Source organism: Oncorhynchus mykiss, chromosome 12 (assembly GCF_057628025.1).
Source record: "Oncorhynchus mykiss isolate SJ-2025 chromosome 12, ASM5762802v1, whole genome shotgun sequence".
In the NCBI taxonomy this organism is placed as follows: domain Eukaryota; kingdom Metazoa; phylum Chordata; class Actinopteri; order Salmoniformes; family Salmonidae; genus Oncorhynchus; species Oncorhynchus mykiss.
In genome coordinates this window covers 92,371,553-92,392,874 of record NC_143033.1, presented here as the reverse complement: position 1 = coordinate 92,392,874, position 21,322 = coordinate 92,371,553, and the positions used below count along the sequence as shown (strand labels likewise).

General features: G+C 46.0%; 1 protein-coding gene across 7 annotated transcripts in view; it reads left to right on the top strand.

The window, feature by feature from the left end:
- Nucleotides 1–21,322, top strand: part of LOC110538041 (TOM1-like protein 2) — a 43,846-nt gene that overhangs the window by 19,051 nt on the left and 3,473 nt on the right. For 3 of the 7 annotated variants that reach the window (XM_090194059.1, XM_090194057.1, XM_090194055.1), the window contains exons 3-15: nucleotides 1,420–1,498; nucleotides 3,897–4,046; nucleotides 4,511–4,645; nucleotides 5,368–5,553; nucleotides 5,974–6,090; nucleotides 10,024–10,157; nucleotides 10,495–10,537; nucleotides 11,758–11,965; nucleotides 13,845–13,962; nucleotides 14,372–14,450; nucleotides 15,567–15,638; nucleotides 20,260–20,319; nucleotides 21,231–21,273. In XM_090194059.1, the coding sequence (XP_090050185.1) occupies nucleotides 1,420–1,498; nucleotides 3,897–4,046; nucleotides 4,511–4,645; nucleotides 5,368–5,553; nucleotides 5,974–6,090; nucleotides 10,024–10,157; nucleotides 10,495–10,537; nucleotides 11,758–11,965; nucleotides 13,845–13,962; nucleotides 14,372–14,450; nucleotides 15,567–15,638; nucleotides 20,260–20,319; nucleotides 21,231–21,273 (1,424 nt within the window). The remainder of the gene's footprint in view (nucleotides 1–1,419; nucleotides 1,499–3,896; nucleotides 4,047–4,510; nucleotides 4,646–5,367; nucleotides 5,554–5,973; nucleotides 6,091–10,023; nucleotides 10,158–10,494; nucleotides 10,538–11,757; nucleotides 11,966–13,844; nucleotides 13,963–14,371; nucleotides 14,451–15,566; nucleotides 15,639–20,259; nucleotides 20,320–21,230; nucleotides 21,274–21,322) is intronic. The other 4 variants (XM_090194062.1, XM_090194061.1, XM_090194060.1 and 1 more) reach the window with 2 other exon arrangements.

Sequence of the window (21,322 nt, the reverse complement as noted above, 5' to 3'; positions counted from 1 at the left end):
AACGCTGTGCATTACAGGGAAGACATCCTCCTTCATGTGGTACCCTTCCTGCAGGCTCATCCTGACATGACCCTCCAGCATGACAATGCCACCACGCACAGAACAAGCAGTATGGCTGATTTCCTGCTAGACAGGAATGTTAGTGTTCTGCCATGGCCAGCGAAGAGCCCAGATCTCAATCCCATTGAGCACGTCTGGGACCTGTTGGATTGGAGGATAAGGGCTAGGGCCATTCTCCCCCAAAAATGTCTGGGAACTTGCATGTGCCTTGGTGGAAGAGTGGGGTAACATCTCACAGCAAGAACAGGCAAATATGGTGCAGTCCATGAGGAGGAGGTGAACTGCAGTACACAATGCAGCTGGTGGCCACACCAGATACTGACTGTTACTTTTGATTTTGACCCCCCCCCCACTTTGTTCAGGGACACATTATTCAATTTCTGTTAGTCACGTGTTTGTGGAACTTTTTCAGTTTGTCTCAGTTGTTGAATCTTGTTATGTTCATACAAATATTTACATGTTATGTTTGCTGAAAATAAACGCAGTTGACACGAGAGGACGTTTATTTTTTTGCTGAGCTTACAAGCTCAGATCTATGTGGTGATTTGTTTTTAAATGCCCAATGCAGCTGATTTTGATCTCAATGTCAAATGATTTATGGGTAAAAATTAAGTACATTACTGTAGTAATAGTTGTTAATTAAAAGGGTAAGAAAGAAAAAAATCTATAGCTTTTTTAGCAAAACTATTTCTCAAGCAAGAATTTTGCCAGGATCGTCTGGGAGCTGGTCTGTGAAAGGGCCTAATGGGAGGGGCTTAATGGGAGGGATATGTAACCTCAAAACGATCTGTTATTGGTTTGGAACTCTCTTTGTTATTGGTCTATTATTGTATACTGCTTAGTGATGTCACCAGGCAAGCCAAAACTCCATCCATGCAAAACCTGCTGATTAGAAGGTCAATTATATTTTTAACCAGCAATTATAAGGAAATAACACTGATCACATTATTGCAAACTTTTACAGTGTTAGTTTTAACAGCTGTTGTACAATATGCAAAAAACTGAGTTTTGACTGCACTGAGCCTTTAATGGAGTGTGTGTGTTTAGACTGCCAGGTAGGTAACAATGTGTGGTTATTGCCCCACGGAGGAAAGATGTTACTGCTAGTTGCCGTGTGACGTCCCACTCCTGAGACCTGCGCACGGCTTCATACAAAATCAACAACGCCACGGCTAAGATGGTTTAGGTCAATAAAAACAACGGGTTGAGTTGATAGCATGACCAAAGCCCTATGTTAATCCAAGAATGCCAGGCATACTTTTACTTTACATTTTAAGATTAGCTTCATAGAATGACTTACAGAACGCTAACAGGATATTTGTGTGCTTAGCTATGTTTCTATGTGTTGTGTTCCTGCAGGCCTAAAGATGCCATCCGGGCGCTGAAGAAGAGACTGAGTGGGAACAGGAACTACCGGGAGGTGATGCTAGGATTGACGGTGAGACAGGCTCTACTTGGGTTCCCAATGTTGACCCACCTACAGTGGGACAAAAAAGTATTTAGTCAGCCACCAATTGTGCAAGTTCTCCCACTTAAAAAGATGAGAGAGGCCTGTAATTTTCATCATAGGTACACTTCAACTATGACAGACAAAATGAGAAAAAATCCAGAAAATCACATTGTAGGATTTTTAATGAATTTATTTGCAAATTATGGTGGAAAATAAGTATTTGGTCACCTACAAACAAACAAGATTTCTGGCTCTCACAGACCTGTAACTTCTTCTTTAAGAGGCTCCTCTGTCCTCCACTCGTTACCTGTATTAATGGCACCTGTTTGAACTTGTTATCAGTATAAAAGACACCTGTCCACAACCTCAAACAGTCACACTCCAAACTCCACTATGGCCAAGACCAAAGAGCTGTCAAAGGACACCAGAAACAAAATTGTAGACCTGCACCAGGCTGGGAAGACTGAATCTGCAATAGGTAAGCAGCTTGGTTTGAAGAAATCAACTGTGGGAGCAATTATTAGGAAATGGAAGACATACAAGACCACTGATAATCTCCCTTGATCTGGGGCTCCACGCAAGATCTCACCCCATGGGGTCAAAATGATCACAAGAACGGTGAGCAAAAATCCCAGAACCACACGGGGACCTAGTGAATGACCTGCAGAGAGCTGGGACCAAAGTAACAAAGCCTACCATCAGTAACACACTACGCCGCCAGGGACTCAAATTCTGCAGTGCCAGACGTGTCCAGGCCCGTCTGAAGTTTGCTAGAGAGCATTTGGATGATCCAGAAGATGATTGGGAGAATGTCATATGGTCAGATGAAACCAAAATATAACTTTTTGGTAAAAACTCAACTCGTCGTGTTTGGAGGACAAAGAATGCTGAGTTGCATCCAAAGAACACCATACCTACTGTGAAGCATGGGGGTGGAAACATCATGCTTTGGGGCTGTTTTTCTGCAAAGGGACCAGGAAGACTGATCCGTGTAAAGGAAAAGGCATTGAAGATGAAACGTGGCTGGGTCTTTCAGCATGACAATGATCCCAAACACGCCGCCCGGGCAACGAAGGAGTGGCTTCGTAAGAAGCATTTCAAGGTCCTGGAGTGGCCTAGCCAGTCTCCAGATCTCAACCCCATAGAAAATCTTTGGAGGGAGTTGAAAGTCCGTGTTGTCCAGCAACAGCCCCAAAACATCACTGCTCTAGAGGAGATCTGCATGGAGGAATGGGCCAAAATACCAGCAACAGTGTGTGAAAACCTTGTGAAGACTTACAGAAAACTTTTGACCTCTGTCATTGCCAACAAAGGGTATATAACAAAGTATTGAGAAACTGTTGTTATTGACCAAATACTTATTTTCCACCATAATTTGCAAATAAATTCCTAAAAAATCCTACAATGTGATTTTCTGGATTTTTTTTCTCATTTTGTCTGTCATATTTGAAGTGTACCTATGGTGAAAATTACAGGCCTCTCTCATCTTTTTAAGTGGGAGAACTTGCACAATTGGTGGCTGACTAAATACTTTTTTGCCCCACTGTAAATCTTTTCAGATGAACAATAGAGGGTGTGTGGTGTTGAAAAGCCTGGAACATACAGGTCACATCACTGATCATGTGTCCAAGGGCATTGGAGATGTTTTGGAATGTCTTGAGCCCACAATCTGCTACCCAGCAGTAGAACGTGACCAATCAAATCAATCGGATGTATTTTCTAAAGCCCATTATACGTTGGCAGTTGTCACAAAGCGCTGAAGACCCACCATTTGGAAAACACTGGATGAGCACACCAGCAGGGACAGAGCGAATCCGTCCAGAGCTAGGCCTAGACCTAAGTGATGCTTATTGTCTGAACTCACCCTCAACAACAACCAGTCTCTGGGAAGAGAAACAGACAAATAGACCTTTCACATTTAGAGTACACTTACCACACTTGCAAACACGCCTGCATGCTTAACTAGGACAGTGCTATTATCCGTTACACTTGTTCTTCACGCCTGAGCTTCAAAAAGCCACCAACACATGTTCATGAATTAGCTGTCTGCTGTGTCTCACTGTGACTTCTCCCTCAGGCGATTTCTCAACTGTTATGTTTTTTCTGTCTTCATATTTTATTTTGTTTACGTGGATCTTGATTTTTTTTTTTTAGCTGCATCAAAGCTCCTTTATTCCATGTCAGATGACAGAAGTCAGCTCTTTATCAATATCTGAGCACACTTCTCTTCTTCCAGGGAGTTTCTCGCTCTCTATCATACTTTCTTACTTCCTGATGTTTTCTCTCCTCTCCTCTTTCAAGTTAAGGGGCTTTATTGGCATGGGAAACAGGATATATGTAAACATTCTTTCTTTCTGATGTTTTACCTCTATCTTTCCATTTCTAGGTGCTGGAGACGTGTGTAAAGAACTGCGGCCACCGGTTTCATGTCCTCGTGGCTAACCGGGACTTCATTGATGGTGTCCTCGTCAAAATCATCTCCCCCAAAACCAACCCCCCCACCATCGTACAGGACAAAGTCCTGGCTCTGATCCAGGTACAGCACATGATAATAATCACATGGCACATGATAAGAAATCCCTAGGTACTTTTACATCTGAGAGAAGTGGATAGGTATAAGCAACATGGTGAACATTTCACCAAGTCAGTCAGAGAGCAAGGTGGAGCTCCAACCTCAAATCTCTAAGGCAATTGACCGAGAGCTGTAAGAGGCCAGGCTGCAGCAGTTAGGAGAACCCTGCAGTTAGGAATATTCTACATCCAAAATGAGTCCAGACACCTCCAACAAACCTCTCTAAATACAGTGAGAGGACACCTTGTACCTGAGCAGCTCCAGGCAGGTAACCAGAGACTGAACACACACACACAGGACTGAAGTCAGCAACACAACACCTGGGCCCTCACTATTTGGCCTTCATCTATCCACTCCTCTCAGATGTCCACCAGGATGTAACGGGGTTGTTTCCAGCCCTTATTCTGTGTTTGTCTGTGTGTTGTCAGGCCTGGGCGGATGCCTTCAGGAGTAGTCCTGACCTGACGGGGGTGGTCCATATTTATGAGGAGCTGAAGAGGAAAGGCATCGAGTTCCCCATGGCTGACCTGGACACTCTGTCACCCATCCACACACCACAGAGGGTGAGACCCAACACGCATCCACACACCACAGGGGGCGAGACCCAACGCCCATCCACACACCACAGGGGGCGAGACCCAACGCCCATCCACACACCACAGGGGGCGAGACCCAACACGCATCCACACACCACAGGGGGCGAGACCCAACACGCATCCACACACCACAGGGGGCGAGACCCAACACGCATCCACACACCACAGGGGGCGAGACCCAACACACATCCACACACCACAGGGGGCAAGACCCAACACGCATCCACACACCACAGGGGGCGAGACCCAACACGCATCCACACACCACAGGGGGCGAGACCCAACACGCATCCACACACCACAGCGGGCGAGACCCAACATGCATCCACACACCACAGGGGGCGAGACCCAACATGCATCCGCACACCACAGGGGGCGAGACCCAACATGCATCCACACACCACAGGGGGCGAGACCCAACATGCACACACAGGCGTACATGAACCCATGCTAATGAGGTAGAATCATCTGAAGCAGTGACTATACTGCTGTGGTAGCAGAGCTGTACTATCTACATGTTGTGTTCTCTACAGAGATGTACTAACTAACAACATGTTGTGTTCTCTCTACAGAGCTCTACTAACTAACTACATGTTGTGTTCTCTCTACAGAGCTCTACTAACTAACTACATGTTGTGTTCTCTCTACAGAGCTCTACTAACTAACTACATGTTGTGTTCTCTCTACAGGGTCTACCAGAGGTGGACCCAGCTGTACTAAAGTACAAAGCCCCCATCCAGCCCCACGCTGCAGCCACAGCCACCCTCCCCAAGCCTGCAGCCGCCCCGGCTCCGGCCCCCGCCCCCCTCACCCCCATCCTACAGATACCACACATCCCCAACGTACAGGGCCCCATCACCGCCAACCCTGAACAGGTGAGGATAAAGATGGCCTCTGACGGCTAATGTTAAACTACTGCCAGAGTCATGTTCATTAGGCTAATAACGGAAAAGAACTGACTGGACGTTGCCCAATAAAAAAAAAAAGTTTCTCCTGTCCTCAGGGTTGCGTCAAAGAAGGGGAGGAAGGAAGGATGTATGTTCACAGTTTTCAAACAGGGCCCAAGATTTTCATGGTTAGCAGATGTTAATGCGAGTGTAGCGAAATGCTTGTGCTCCTAGTTCAGACCGTGCAGTAATATCTAACAAGTAATCTAACAATTTCACAACAACTACCTTATACACACTGATCTATCATGCGTAGAGGTACAAAAGCAAGGGTGCCTCCACTTAGCTTTGATCAGATCAGGGAATACTTTCTCTCTCTGACCCTTGACCCATGTGTGTCCTCCTCAGATCGCCCGGCTGCGCAGTGAACTGGACATTGTGAGGGGAAACACCAAAGTGATGTCAGAGATGCTGACTGAGATGGTGCCTGGACAGGAGGACTCCTCGGACCTGGAACTCCTTCAGGTCAGAAAATGGACTACATCCAGCATAGAAATACAATTATAGAACATTGACTTGAATGGGGATGCCCATTCTAGTAATTATATTTCTATAACTCCGGGTCAGATACTACATCCCCATAGGAATATAATTACACACAATTTCAAAACATTTTTGAAAAATCCTGGACGACGCTGGGCCAATTGTGCACCGCCTCATGGGTCTCCCAGTCAGCTGCGACAGAGTCGTCTGGACTCGAACCCAGATGCAGTGCCTTAGACCACTGCGCCACTTGGGAGGCCCTCAGAATTCCACAACATTGACTTGAATGGGGACGTTCAGTCTAGTAATTCTATTTCTCTGACACCCCCTCAGCCTCATCACTGGCCTAACTGTGGAAGCTTTTCATCATTGAGAATTTGAGACAGCTGTGTATTGCACGCAACATAAAAAAGGAATTCACACATAGCGCTCCATCTGTTTAGTTTTTAAAAATACAAGTTTAAACCTTCCCTGCGGTAGTCACCCTGCTGCTCAACTGAAATGTATTGGAACTCATTTAGCCCACTAGGGGGAGTAGTACCACCACTCTAGGGGGAGTAGTACCACCACTCTAGGGGGAGTAGTACCACCACTCTAGGGGGAGTAGTACCACCACTCTAGGGGGAGTCGTACCACCGCTCTAGGGGGAGTAGTACCACCACTCTAGGGGGAGTAGTACCACCGCTCTAGGGGGAGTAGTAGCACCGCTCTAGGGGGAGTAGTACCACCATAGTACCACCACTCTAGGGGGAGTAGTACCACCGCTCTAGGGGGAGTAGTACCACCGCTCTAGGGGGAGTAGTACTACCGCTCTAGGGGGAGTAGTACTACCGCTCTAGGGGGAGTAGTACTACCGCTCTAGGGGGAGTAGTACTACCGCTCTAGGGGGAGTAGTACTACCGCTCTAGGGGGAGTAGTACTACCGCTCTAGGGGGAGTAGTACTACCGCTCTAGGGGGAGTAGTACTACCGCTCTAGGGGGAGTAGTACTACCGCTCTAGGGGGAGTAGTACTACCGCTCTAGGGGGAGTAGTACTACCGCTCTAGGGGGAGTAGTACTACCGCTCTAGGGGGAGTAGTACTACCGCTCTAGGGGGAGTAGTACCACCATAGTACTACCGCTCTAGGGGGAGTAGTACCACCACTCTATGGGGAGTAGTACCACCACTCTATGGGGGAGTAGTACCACCGCTCTAGGGGGAGTAGTACTACCGCTCTAGGGGGAGTAGTACTACCGCTCTAGGGGGAGTAGTACTACCGCTCTAGGGGGAGTAGTACCACCGCTCTAGGGGGAGTAGTACCACCGCTCTAGGGGGAGTAGTACCACCGCTCGATGGGGAGTAGTACTACCACTCTAGGGGGAGTAGTACCACCATAGTACCACCGCTCTATGGGGAGTAGTACCACCGCTCTAGAGGGAGTAGTACCACCGCTCTAGAGGGAGTAGTACCACCGCTCTAGAGGGAGTAGTACCACCGCTCTAGAGGGAGTAGTACCACCGCTCTAGAGTCCACCGCTCCACCGCTCTGAAATGTATTGGAACTCATTTAGCCCACTAGGGGGAGTAGTACCACCACTGTAGGGGGAGTAGTACCACCACTGTAGGGGGAGTAGTACCACCACTCTAGGGGGAGTAGTACCACCACTCTAGGGGGAGTAGTACCACCACTGTAGGGGGAGTAGTACCACCACTGTAGGGGGAGTAGTACCACCACTGTAGGGGGAGTAGTACCACCACTGTAGGGGGAGTAGTACCACCACTCTAGGGGGAGTAGTACCACCACTCTAGGGGGAGTAGTACTACCACTCTAGGGGGAGTAGTACCACCACTCTAGGGGGAGTAGTACCACCACTCTAGGGGGAGTAGTACCACCACTCTAGGGGGAGTAGTACCACCACTCTAGGGGGAGTAGTACCACCACTCTAGGGGTAGTAGTACCACCACTCTAGGGGGAGTAGTACCACCACTCTATGGGGAGTAGTACCACCACTATGGAGAGTAGTACTACCACTCTAGGGGGAGTAGTACCACCATAGTACCACCACTCTAGGGGGAGTAGTACCACCATAGTACCACCACTCTAGGGGGAGTAGTACCGCCACTCTAGGGGGAGTAGTACCACCATAGTACCACCACTCTAGGGGGAGTAGTACCACCATAGTACCACCACTTTAGGGGAAAGGGGGATACCTAGTCAGTTATTCAACTGAAATGTGTCTTCCGCATTTAACCAAACCCTTCTGAATCAGAGAGGTGCGGGGGGGGGGGGGGGGGGGGGGGGTGGGTCTGCCTTAATCGACATCCACGTCTCTGGCACCCGGGAAACAGTGGGTTAACTGCCTTGTTCAGGGGCAGAACAACAGATTTTTACCTTGTCAGTTTGGGGATACAATCCAGCAAACTTTTGGTTACTGGCCCAACGCTCTAACCACTAGGCTACCATCACTCTTTGGGGAGTAGTACAACCACTCTAGGGGGAGTAGTACCACCATAGTACCACCACTCTAGGGGAAGTAGTACCATCATAGTACCACCGCTCTAGGAGGAGTTGTACCACCATAGTACCACCACTCTAGGGGGAGTAGTACCACCGCTCTAGGGGGAGTAGTACCACCATAGTACCACCACTCTAGGGGGAGTAGTACCACCATAGTACCACCACTCTAGGGGGAGTAGTACCACCGCTCTAGGGGGAGTAGTACCACCATAGTACCACCACTCTAGGGGGAGTAGTACCACCATAGTACCACCACAGTACCACCACTCTATGGGGAGTAGTACCACCGCTCTAGGGAGAGTAGTTCCACCACTCTAGGGGTGAGGAGAGGGGAACAACAAATATTCCTGTACTTGCTTAAGTGACAGTTGGTGTAGGGTGAAGTTGTCCCTAGATGCTGATCTTGTTAAAAGTAACAAGTAATACGTTTTTAAAGAGCAGCAGTAAAATAACAATAGTGAGACTATATACAGGGGGGTACCGGTACAGAGTCAATTTGAAGGGGCACCGGTTAGTTGAGGTAATATGAACATGTAGGTAGAGTTATTAAAGGGACTATGCATAGATTATAACAGAGAGTAGCAGCGGTGTAAATGAGGGGGAGGGGCAACGCAAATAGTCTGTGAAGCCATTTGATTAGATGTTCAGGAGTCTTATGGCTTAGGGGGATAGAAGCTGTTTAGGAGCCTCTTGGACCGAGACTTGGTCCTCCGATACCACTTGCCTTGCGGTAGCAGAGAGAATAGTCTATGACTAGCGTGGCTGGAGTCTTTGACAATTTTTAGGGCCTTCCTCTGACACCTCCTGATTTTGAGGTCCTGGATGGCAGGAAGCTTGGTCCCAGTGATGCTCTGGGCCGTTCGCACTACCCTCTGTAGTGCTTTGCGGTCGGAGGCTGAGCCGTTGCCATACCAGGCAGTGACTGAGGGTGTGATAGATAGGTAGTTGATTCAGGTGACCTTTCCACTGTTTTATGAGGTGACTTTAGGTAATACAGTTAAACTGTGATTCAATAAATGAAATGTAGGTGTTGTGATTTCTCTTACTAAGTAACACAACTGAGTCTAATGATGGACATGTATGGCTACCTGCTGGCTAGAGACCCGTTTTAGAGAATTCTAGTCATCCACCTTCTGAGAGACATACTCACCTTTCCATCAGTGATGCCCTGTCCTCACCTTGTGTCGGTGTCCTCACCCTGTGTGTGTTTGTGTGTGTAGGAGCTGAACAGGACGTGCAGGGCCATGCTGTCTGTGTCCTCACCCTGTGTGTGTTTGTGTGTGTAGGAGCTGAACAGGACGTGCAGGGCCATGCTGTCTGTGTCCTCACCCTGTGTGTGTTTGTGTGTGTAGGAGCTGAACAGGACGTGCAGGGCCATGCTGTCTGTGTCCTCACCCTGTGTGTGTTTGTGTGTGTAGGAGCTGAACAGGACGTGCAGGGCCATGCAGCAGCGGGTGGTGGAGCTGATCTCCCGGGTCTCCAATGAGGAGGTGACAGAGGAGCTGCTGCACGTCAACGACGACCTCAACAACATCTTCCTACGATACGAGAGGTAACACACACACACACACACACACACAATTAGGCTTACTTGACTTCATAGGCTTACAGCTACACAAAGTCCACTGGTGAACAAGGATATCTGCTGTGACATGATGTTGCATGTGGAGCACGTTTTTTTCAGCAGGCCCTACAAGAACACAGTTAATCATCTTGGGCCCCGGGGGACCTGTCTGAAGCAGACACTTCTATTGAAGATTCCATGGTCTCAAAAAGTCAAAGCGTTCCTTTCATGTTGTTTTATAGATGACAGAAATGTAAATGTATGATTGATGCCAATGCCCACGTGTTCTTTACATGGAACTCTGAGGACTTGTGGTGTGTTGCAGGTATGAGAGGTACCGGTCGGGTAGAGCGGCTCAGAATAACGGGGTGAGTTATCTCACTGATCTATACATCTATGAACAACTCAACAGGAGTGGATATTAATGTTACTATCTGTCAGTTTGTTGTGATCAGCACTCTACTCACGCATGCATACTTTACGCTGACACTCCAACACACACACACACAGTCACAGACATCACACGTACACACAGGCACACTGTTGCCACACACACAATTCCACATTTCCACACTCATCACATACACTGCTGCTACTGTTTATTATCCTGTAGTCTAGTCACTTTACACCTACCAATATGTACATGTCTATCTCAATTACCTCGTACCCCTGCCCATCAGATTGGTACTGGTAGCCCATGTATTATTTTGTTATATTATACTATGAATGTGTTATTGTATTCTGTGTTGTTTGGAAGGTAAGTAAGCATTTCACTGTTAGTCTCCAACTGTTATTTACGAAGCATGTGACAAATGACATTTGATTTGATTGTGTTATTTGTTTCAGTCCATTCTCAATGTATTTTCTGAAATGCGATATGATTTAGATTTGTCAATGTTTGTGGCTAATTTGCTGCATGTGTATAGCAGTTTTATGTCTCTGTGTGTTTCTCTGTTTCTCTGTGTCGTGGTCAGCTAATGGAGGCAAGTATGACAGCACTCCATTCTATCCCAGCTCAGTCTTGAGATGAATAGAGTCAATGAGGAGAATGTCGAAACATGACAGCACTCCGTTCTATCCCAGCTCTGTCTTGAGATGAATAGAGTCAATGAGAAGAATGTTGAAACATGACAGCACTCCATTCTATCCCAGCTCAGTCTTGAGATGAATAGAGTCAATGAGGAGAATGTTGAAACATGACAGCACTCCATTCTATCCCAGCTCTGTCTTGAGATGAATAGAGTCAATGAGGAGAATGTTGAAACATGACAGCACTCTGTTCTATCCCAGCTCTGTCTTGAGATGAATAGAGTCAATGAGGAGAATGTTGAAACATGTCTTACTACTGTAATGTATGGACCTCCTTATTGGACCATGGAACCTTTTATATAGTGGTGGTGTTCCAGAGAACTAGAATATTATCTCCCTCTCTCTCGTAAAGCCCTCTGATGTCCGTAGTCAAACGTAGAGGATAGTGATGTGTTGGACTAGTAGACATCTCCATTACCTCCATCCTCCTACCTCTGTTAATTTTCTCTACAGGAGCCACCGCTGTGTGTGTTGACTGTGTTCTGTTGTCTCCCTCCAGATGCTTAGTGAAGCCACAGAGGACAACCTGATAGACCTAACGCCAGGCTCGCCCGCTGTGGTCAGCCTCCGAGCCACCTCCACACCCCCGTCCAGCATCCCCCCTGTGACCGCCCCTAGGGCTGGGGCTACAGCCTCCCCTGCCCGGACCCTGATCCAAGACCCTACCTCTGGTCCCTCAACTCTGTCCACTCAGCTCGCCGGCCTGGGTAAGGATGGGGAATGGTTCAATAGGAACGCAAATGATACTCTGTGTACTATATACAAATGCACCAGATGCTAGGTACGCTATACTGTAATGATGCATAGCCCATAGCAAGCAACACACTGCCCATACACACACACACACACACACACACACACACACACACACACACACACACACACACACACACACACACACACACACACACACACAAGGGCAGTGGAGTGTAAGAAGGTTTCTAATCAGTGCTCTAATGGGAAATAAGCCCTGCTCTATAAGTCTCTGTAAATGACTTGCCTGTTAGCCTAAATGATGTTGCTGCACTCCGTGGCACTATGCTCTGGCTGAGGCCTGAGACAGAGAAAGGGGGAGAATATGCTCCTTTGCTCTACAGCGCTTGCGTCTCAAATGGCACCCTATTGCCTATATAGTGCACTACTTTTGACCAAATCAAATCAAATTTTATTTGTCACATACACATGGTTAGCAGATGTTAATGCGAGTGTAGCGAAATGCTTGTGCTTCTAGTTCCGACAATGCAGTAATAACCAACAAGTAATCTAACTAACAATTCCAAAACTACTGTCTTATACACAGTGTAAGGGGATAAAGAATATGTACATAAAGATATATGGATGAGTGATGGTACAGAGCAGCATAGGCAAGATACAGTAGATGGTATCGAGTACAGTATATACATATGAGATGAGTATGTAAACAAAGTGGCATAGTTAAAGTGGCTAGTGATACATGTATTACATAAGGATGCAGTAGATGATATAGAGTACAGTATATACATATGAGATGAATAATGTAGGGTATGTAAACATTATATTAGGTAGCATTGTTTAAAGTGGCTAGTGATATATTTTACATAATTTCCCATCAATTCCCATTATTAAAGTGGTTGAGAGTTGAGTCAGTGTCAGTGTGTTGGCAGCCGCCACTCAATGTTAGTGGTGGCTGTTTAACAGTCTGATGGCCTTGAGATAGAAGCTGTTTTTCAGTCTCTCGGTCCCAGCTTTGATGCACCTGTACTGACCTCGCCTTCTGGATGGTAGCGGGGTGAACAGGCAGTGGCTCGGGTGGTTGTTGTCCTTGATGATCTTTATGGCCTTCCTGTAACATCGGGTGGTGTAGGTGTCCTGGAGGGCAGGTAGTAGACCAGAACCCAGGATGATGACTGTCATTGATTCTAGAGGACTGGTGCAGGATGATGACTGTCATTGATTCTAGAGGACTGGCGCGGGATGATGACTGTCATTGATTCTAGAGGACTGGCGCGGGATGATGACTGTCATTGATTCTAGAGGACTGGCGCGGGATGATGACTGTCATTGATTCTAGAGGACTGGTGCAGGATGATGACTCATTGATTCTAGAGGACTGGCGCGGGATGATGACTGTCATTGATTCTAGAGGACTGGTGCAGGATGATGACTGTCATTGATTCTATAGGACTGGTGCAGGATGATGACTGTCATTGATTCTAGAGGACTGGTGCAGGATGATGACTGTCGTTGATACTAGAAGACTGGTGCAGGATGATGACTCTCATTGATTCTAGAGGACTGGTGCAAGATGATGACTGTCATTGATTCTAGAGGACTGGTGCAGGATGATGACTGTCATTGATTCTAGAGGACTGGTGCAGGATGATGACTGTCATTGTGGACATTTAGATCTCATCTATTTATTTTTCTCTCTTCCCCACACCCCCCTTTACACCCTCTCTCAACTCTTCCTTTCTTTCTTTTCTCTCCTCTGCCTCTCTCTCTCTCTGTGCGTCTCTGCCTCTCTCTCTGCCCTTCCTCCTCCCCTTCTCTCTCTCTGTCTCTCTGTCTCTCTGTCTCTCTGTCTCTCTCTCTCTCGCTCTCTCTCAGATGTGGGTGGGGTTAGTGTCAGTGGTACCCTGTCCTCTCTGTCGGGCCACAACCCTGGAGACGACTTTGACATGTTTGCTCAGACCAGGACCAGCTCTCTGGCAGATCAACGCAAAAAGTATGGCTTCCTCAAACTTAGCTCTCCCCTTGGCTTCTAGAACCCCTTCCAAACTTCTAGAACCCCTTCCAAACTTCTAGAACCCTGTTACTATGGATTTGCAGCTTTGATCCTGTCAGACTGACTGCTGTGTGTGCAGGCTTTTGGTCACAGTCCCGCAATGGCACACCTGATTAATGAAATCTATTTATCATAGTCTTCTAGTTAGACTAACATCAATGTACTCTGGTGTGTTAGAACTGGGCTGGAACAAAAGCCTGCAATATGCTGTCCCCCAGGACCAGAGTTGTGAATGTGGTGTTGTCCATTCCTGTTCTAGAACCACTCTCAGCCTTCCAGAACCATCTCCATGCCACATAGTGGGACGGGCTCTAACGTGTTCTCTCTGTCTGTGTGTGTGTGTTGTCAGTGTGAAGTACGAGGACCCTCGAGCCCTGGGTGGGCTTGCCTCAGCTCTGGACGTCAGACAACAGAACGCCACTGGAGGGGTGAGTGCACCAAAGCATGCTGGAGGATGTAGTTTAGATTCACATCCCACCACAGTGAAGTGTGAAGTGTGGTTGACGTGCTGTTAAAATGGCTGATAAGGTTAATCTCTCAGCTCATGGTCTCCTCTCTCTGCATGTGATGGCCTGTAGTGTGATGTTAGTTGACCTCTGCTCTCTGTACCACTAATGGCACCCTATCCCCTATATAGTGCCCTGGTCAAAAGGTAGTGAACTATATAGGGAATAGGTTGCCCTTTGGGACACAGGCCTCTGACTTTCCAGGAGTAATACCAGATGAATACAGTAGTAGACCATGGCTAGCCAGCTCTGTATGGTGAACTACACTGTTGGAGTAACAAGCACACACTACCGCATGGCTTGTAGTCTAGTATAACTAGGTATTCTAAAGAGCTACATGTAATACTCTCTCTAGACATTTTAAACTATAAACTCCCATTACTTGGTCATTCTGTCATTCCTCAGTAGTGTTTGGTGTTGTTTTTTCCTCTCGTCTTGGTCATTGCTCTCTGTAAGACAGTATTTTGTCACGTTATGGGTGTCAAAGTTCATAGGAAACCATGCTATTGAATTCCACTTTTTGCATGTCACCTTTTCTCCTTCAAATTGTCAAAACTCTTGTGTTTATTTTTTTCATTCCACTTCTTGTACCACAGTCAGTCAGTACTAACAAGGCACTTTGTAATCAGGTTCTACACCTGTAAGGCCAGACATAAAGTATTATGAAATCTAAACTCTCTCTCTCTCACACACACACCGATTACACAAACCGATTACACACACCCTTCACCCTCCAGTGCCAGTTGAGATTGCCTCAGATGGAATGTATCTGCCAGTCTGGGGCTTAGTGATCAGCTGAGGATTCAAAGTTCAAACTATCCTTATTTTCTTCCTCCTTTCCCCATGCGTTCACCTTTTAATTGGAATGATTCTGGTATTTTCCTCTCGTTTGTTCCCCCCATCCTTTCCTCTCCCTATATTTTCTTCAGTCTAGGTTGTTGCATTGCATTTGATTTCTCTGTTTCCTCTCTTTGCTCTGTTGCTCTGGTCTGGGGCTTCCTCTATCTTGTGTAAGGTGTTGTTCTGTTGTTGATTCAGCTGAGGGTCATAGGGGATGATAACCCAGAGTTGGAGCTGCCCATAGACAGCTGGCTTATTACCCAAGGAATGGTGAGGACTCCATCCTCAGTGTCCTCCCCCTATGTCCAATCACCCCATCATCCATATCCCCCTACACCGCTGGCACCCTCATCACCCCCCCCCCCCCCCCATCCATCCATCCATCCCCCTGACAATCCATATCCCAGCACTGCTAAACCAGCTAGCGCCAACAGTAGAATGGAGACACGTTAGAAAAAGCCAGACGACTCCTCCAATTGTACAATACCCACACAATGATGAATAAATAAGCTGTTAGAATCTTAATTTGTCCTTGTGTGCTCTGAAAGGAATCTAAACTCCTAGGACCTCTGAGCTGGTGAATCTGAGTTATGCATATTCTGAATACAAACACACACCTACCTACTGTTACAAATGTGGACTCCCTTCACTCTGTCCCTCCTACTGTTGGTCCTGGTCCTCTCATCCTCCCTTCATGGATGACGTGAAAGGTCTGCTTGGTCCCCAGGGCCAGGTGTGGGTTTTCAGCAGTCACAAACAGTTAATGTCTAACAGTCACACACTAAACCCAGGAGAGGTACAGATACTTTACTGCTGCACAACAGGTGTTATGTTGCCATGGCTGTTGACATTATAGAAATATAATCACTGGAACGGGAATCCCCATTCAAGTCAGTCGGTATAGAATGGATAGACCGGCGGCCATTTTAAAAGGGATTCTATTTCTATGGTTGACATCAGATTTGTTGTCAACAGTATCATTATTGCTGATTCGACGTCTGGTTCAAACGTCTGTGTAGCGATAAGTATCACCATCTCTGTCAGATGCATTGTCAAGCTAACGGTCTATAGATACATTTTTATTGAACTACACTGAACAAAAATATAAACGCAACATGCAACAATTTCAAAGATTTTACTGAGTTACAGTTCATATGAGGAAATTAGTCCATTTAAATACATTCATTAGGCCCTAATCCATGGATTTCACATGACTGGGAATACAGATATGCATCTCTTGGTCACAGATACCTTTTTTAAAAAATGGGCCTCAGGATCTCTTCACAGTATTTCTGTGCATTCAAATTACCATCGGTTAAAATGCAATTGTGTTCGTTGTCTGTAGCTTATGCCTGCCCATACCATAACCCCACCGCCACCATGGGGCACTCTGTTCACAACGTTGACATCAGCAAACCACTCGTCCACACAATGCCATACACGTGGTCTGTGATTGTGAGGCCGGTTGGATGTACTGCCAAATTCTCTAGTAAGACATTAACGTGGCTTATGGTAAAGAAATTAACATAAAATTCTCTGGCAAAAGTTCTGGTGGACATTCCTGCCATGCCACTTGCACGATCCCTCAACTTGAGACATCTGTGGCATTGTGTTGTATGACAAAACTGCACATTTTAGAGTGGCCTTTTATTGTTCCCAGCACAAGGTGCACCTGTGTAATGATCATGCCGTGTAATCAGCTTGGGACCAACATATGGGACAAACAATTTACATGTTGTGTTTATACTTTTGTTCAGTGGAGATAATATACTATACATATTTAAAGACAACTAGCATAGAAGTCCTGTTTTAACACTGGAACACTAGTGCATTAACCCATTTAACATATTAAACCTATTAGTTACAATACTGTTGATGATCTGACACATTGGTTGCTGTTGTGATTGGTATTAAACTGTTCAATATTGTACCATACTTTTATTTATTTGAATTCTAGTCCTATGTCAACCCTGTTGACCATGGTGTGTCGACAGCTGCTCGTCGAACATCTCATTCTGAAATCATGGGCATTATTATGGACTTGGTCCCCCCTTTGCTGCTATAACAGCCTTGACTCTTCTGGGAAGGCTTTCCACTAGATGTTGGAACATTGCTGCAGGGATTTGTTTCCATTCAGCCACGAACATTAGTGAGATCAGGCACTGATGTCATGCGATTAGGCCTGGCTCTGTCGGCATTTCAATTCATCCCAAATGTGTTCAATGGGGTTTAGGTCAAGGCTCTGTGCAGGCCAGTCAAGTTCTTCTACACCGATCTCGACAAACCATTTCTGTATGGACCTTGCTTTGTGCACGGGGGCATTTTCATGCAAAAACAGTAAAGGGCCTTCCCAAAACTGTTGCCATAAAGTTGGAAGCACAGAATCATCTAGAATGTCATTGTATGCTGTAGTGTTAAGATGTCCCTTTACTGGAACTAAGGGGCCTAGCCCGAACCATGAAAAGCAGCCCCAGACCATTATTCATCCTCCACCAAACTTTACAGTTAGCACTATGCTTTCAGGCAGGTAGCGTTCTCCTGGCATCCACCAAACCCAGATGGTGAAGCGTGATTCACCACTCCAGAGAATGCATTTCCAGAGTCCAATGAGGTGAACTTTACACCACTCCAGCCGATGTTTTACATTGTGCATGGTGATCTTAGGCTTGTGTGCGGCTGCTAGGCCATGGAAATCCATTTCATTAACCTGCAGACAAACAGTTATTGTGCTGACGTTGCTTCCAGAGGCGGTTTGGAACACGGTAGTGAGTGTTGCAACCGAGGACAGATGATTTTTACGCACTTCAACACTCGGCGGTCCAGTTCTGTGAGCTTATGTGGCCTACCACTTTACGGCTGAGCTGTTTTTGCTCCTAGACGTTTCCACTTCACAATATCGACACTTACAGTTGACCCGGCGTAGCTCTAGAAAGGCAGAAATTTTACAAACTGACTTGTTGGAAAGGTGGCATCCTATGACGGTGCCACGTTGAAAGTCACTGAGCTCTTCAGTAAGTCCATTCTACTGCCAATGTTTGTCTGGAGATTGCGTGGCTGTGAGCTTGATTTTATACACCTGTCAGCAATGGGTATGGCTGAAATAGCAGAATCCACTAATTTGAAGGGATGTTGACCATTCTATGTCAACCCTGTTGGCTTTGCAAAGTTGACTTTGCATAATGTTCAACAACCGGAATCTGTGAACAAGGCTTAAAAACAATACATTGTGAAGTTGCTGGAAAGGAGTTTAGCTAGCTAGACAGCCAAATCCATATGATCTGACTTTCATATCATTATGCAGATCACGTGACTCTGTGGGGAATTCCCTTACAGTAACTCACCCTCTGTTTTACCTTTTGAGTGAGTTTTCTATCTACCGCTAGTGACCTAGTGTATGGAGCATCCTACACAACAGTACCTGTTGATGTTTTCCTTGATTCTTTGTTTCAACATCTCTCGTCAAAGTCCCAAAAGAGCTAATAGAATCTTTAAGAGCATGATACGTTTATGTCCTTCTTATATCGGTACACAACAGTGGAATTTGATCTGTTAGATAATCTAGATTCTAAAGACTAGATTGTCGACATGACATCAGTGAATGCAGATGCCTGGCAGCTTGAGCATGATCTCTTCTCCATCATAGTGTTCTGCTCTCAACACCACTAGTTTGTGTACTTCTGTGTAACTTCTCAGTATCTCCGTCTCTTGGATCTTTGTGATCGGCAACTAGAAGGAGATTGAAAGAGACCGGCTAGGATTCAGTTACATCGTGATACGGATGTTTTAATGAATGGTTCAGGTTAGGATCTGGGGAAGGTAAACTGATCCTAGATCTGTGCATATGGGTATACTTTCACCCAGAACCATTAAACCAGGAGTGTAAGCTGATCCTAGACCTGTGCATATATGCAAATGTTAGGGCAGCCTTCATGACCATTGACCCCTCTCCTATCAGTCCCGATTGCTGGTACTGTACCCTGAGTCACTCCGACCTCCACATGACACACAAACCATGGCATCCACCCTCTCACCTTCTCCTTTCCATTCTCACTATCACTGCATGATGTCATGCAGCCAGCGTTGCTCATGCTCTGTGTGTGCTTGTGTGTCATTATGACATTAGTCCTCATTCCCAGTCTTCGGTGGTCCCTGTCATTTGCTGGTTGTCCTTCCAATAAATGATTGACTCATGTGAATTGGCTGATCTGCTAATTGACTAATGACCTGGACTAATTAACAGTGTTACATAACTGTAGCTATCAAATCAGCTGGTAGTTTCATGCCTACTCATTAGAACTAACAAGGACAAAATAAATACCTTGGAAGTGGTCTGGGACAAGAGTTTTCCCAGAATCCTGACCATGTGATTTGACCCAGGTAAATCTCTGGGCCCTGGTTATTGCCTATGAACTGGTAATAGCCTATGAACTGGTAATAGCCTATGAACTGGTAATAGCCTATGAACTGGTTATTGCCTATGAACTGGTTATTGCCTATGAACTGGTGATAGCCTATGAACTGGTAATAGCCTATGCCCAGGGACCCAATTCTTATTATTAATTTTTTCCTGGTCAGGTCATGTAGTCAGCTAGAAATCCTGTCCCTATGCATAATAAATCAATGAGTTGAACATGAAAGAGGAACCTGCACACACAGAGACTGTCTGAGGACTACGGCCATGTGTCTGGTGTTCTCTTCCTCTGATCTTGGTTTTGGTTTGATGGCTTTGTTTTTGTTATTTGTCATTTTCCTCTCAGAGCCTCCGGTGAATCTTTTCTTGTTGTTTTTCTTTTGTTTTTGTCATTTCTTTGTTCTGTTGTGTTGTCGGGTGGGTTTATTATTGTGTGGCTTTGTGCCGTCCGCTGGGTTTGTCCATGGCTTTGCTCCATAGATCCCCGTATCGCAGTCCTCTGTCATGGATGACATAGAGGAGTGGCTCTGTGCTGATGTGGTGAGCTTCTTTACCTTGATTTCTCTCGCTCTCTCTCTCCTCTTCTTTTCTCTCTCGTTTCTTTTTCTTTATTCACATTTCTATCCATCTCACGTAACCAGGTAGATCACATGTAGTGTTCTAAACTTTAGTTGACCATCTTCCTTCCATTCATTATCTGACTAATGGTTTTCCACCAATGATGAGAGTGATATAACTGTGAGCTATCTCTCACATGCTACCATAATGCTAATCTAGAGAATCTATTGGAGTGAAGAATAAAACCTGCCTGTCTAAAGATGACATTGGTATTGTATCATATCACACCAGTTGATGCTACAGTGGTTCTCCCTGATGAATGTGAAAGGTACTCACAGGTCCTTAAAGGGATATAGCAGAGTAAACAGGTTCTGAAAAGTTGGATGGACGAGTGGATGGGTCTATTGAAGTATGGTGGAAGCATGGGTCCGTCACAGTGGTGGAAAGTACATGTTCTTGAAGTACCTCAATGTCAGTACAAAAGCACTGCGTGAGAGTGATCTCCCTGAGTTGTGAATGGTGTCCTGTAGAGGTCAGGGAGGTAAGTAGCTTAGTCAACTTGTACGTAGGGTTGTAACATGTCCGTAACTTTCCCAAAATCCCCTGGTTTTCAAGAAATCCTTGTTGGAAGATTCCTGGAATCAAGAGGGAATAAGCAGGAAATCTGTGAATTCTACTCTGAGATTTAAGGAGAACAAGGGGATTTTGGGAAATAATTTTGCAACCCATACTTATTCAATACCGAAGGGAAGACTAATGTTTCGACTTTGACGCCTAACAATGTCCATTTACTGTAAGGCATCTTGGTGAGTCAATGGTTGTGTGCTCCTCCTGGCAGACTTGCCCACAAATGTTATGGATTCACTGATTTCCATTTCTTCTCCTCTGAATAGAAAGGCGATGGTTTAGATGGTGAGGAAGGGGTGACGAGTGAAGGTATGGATGGATTCAGGACACTAACACTTGATACTGTGCATGTCTCATG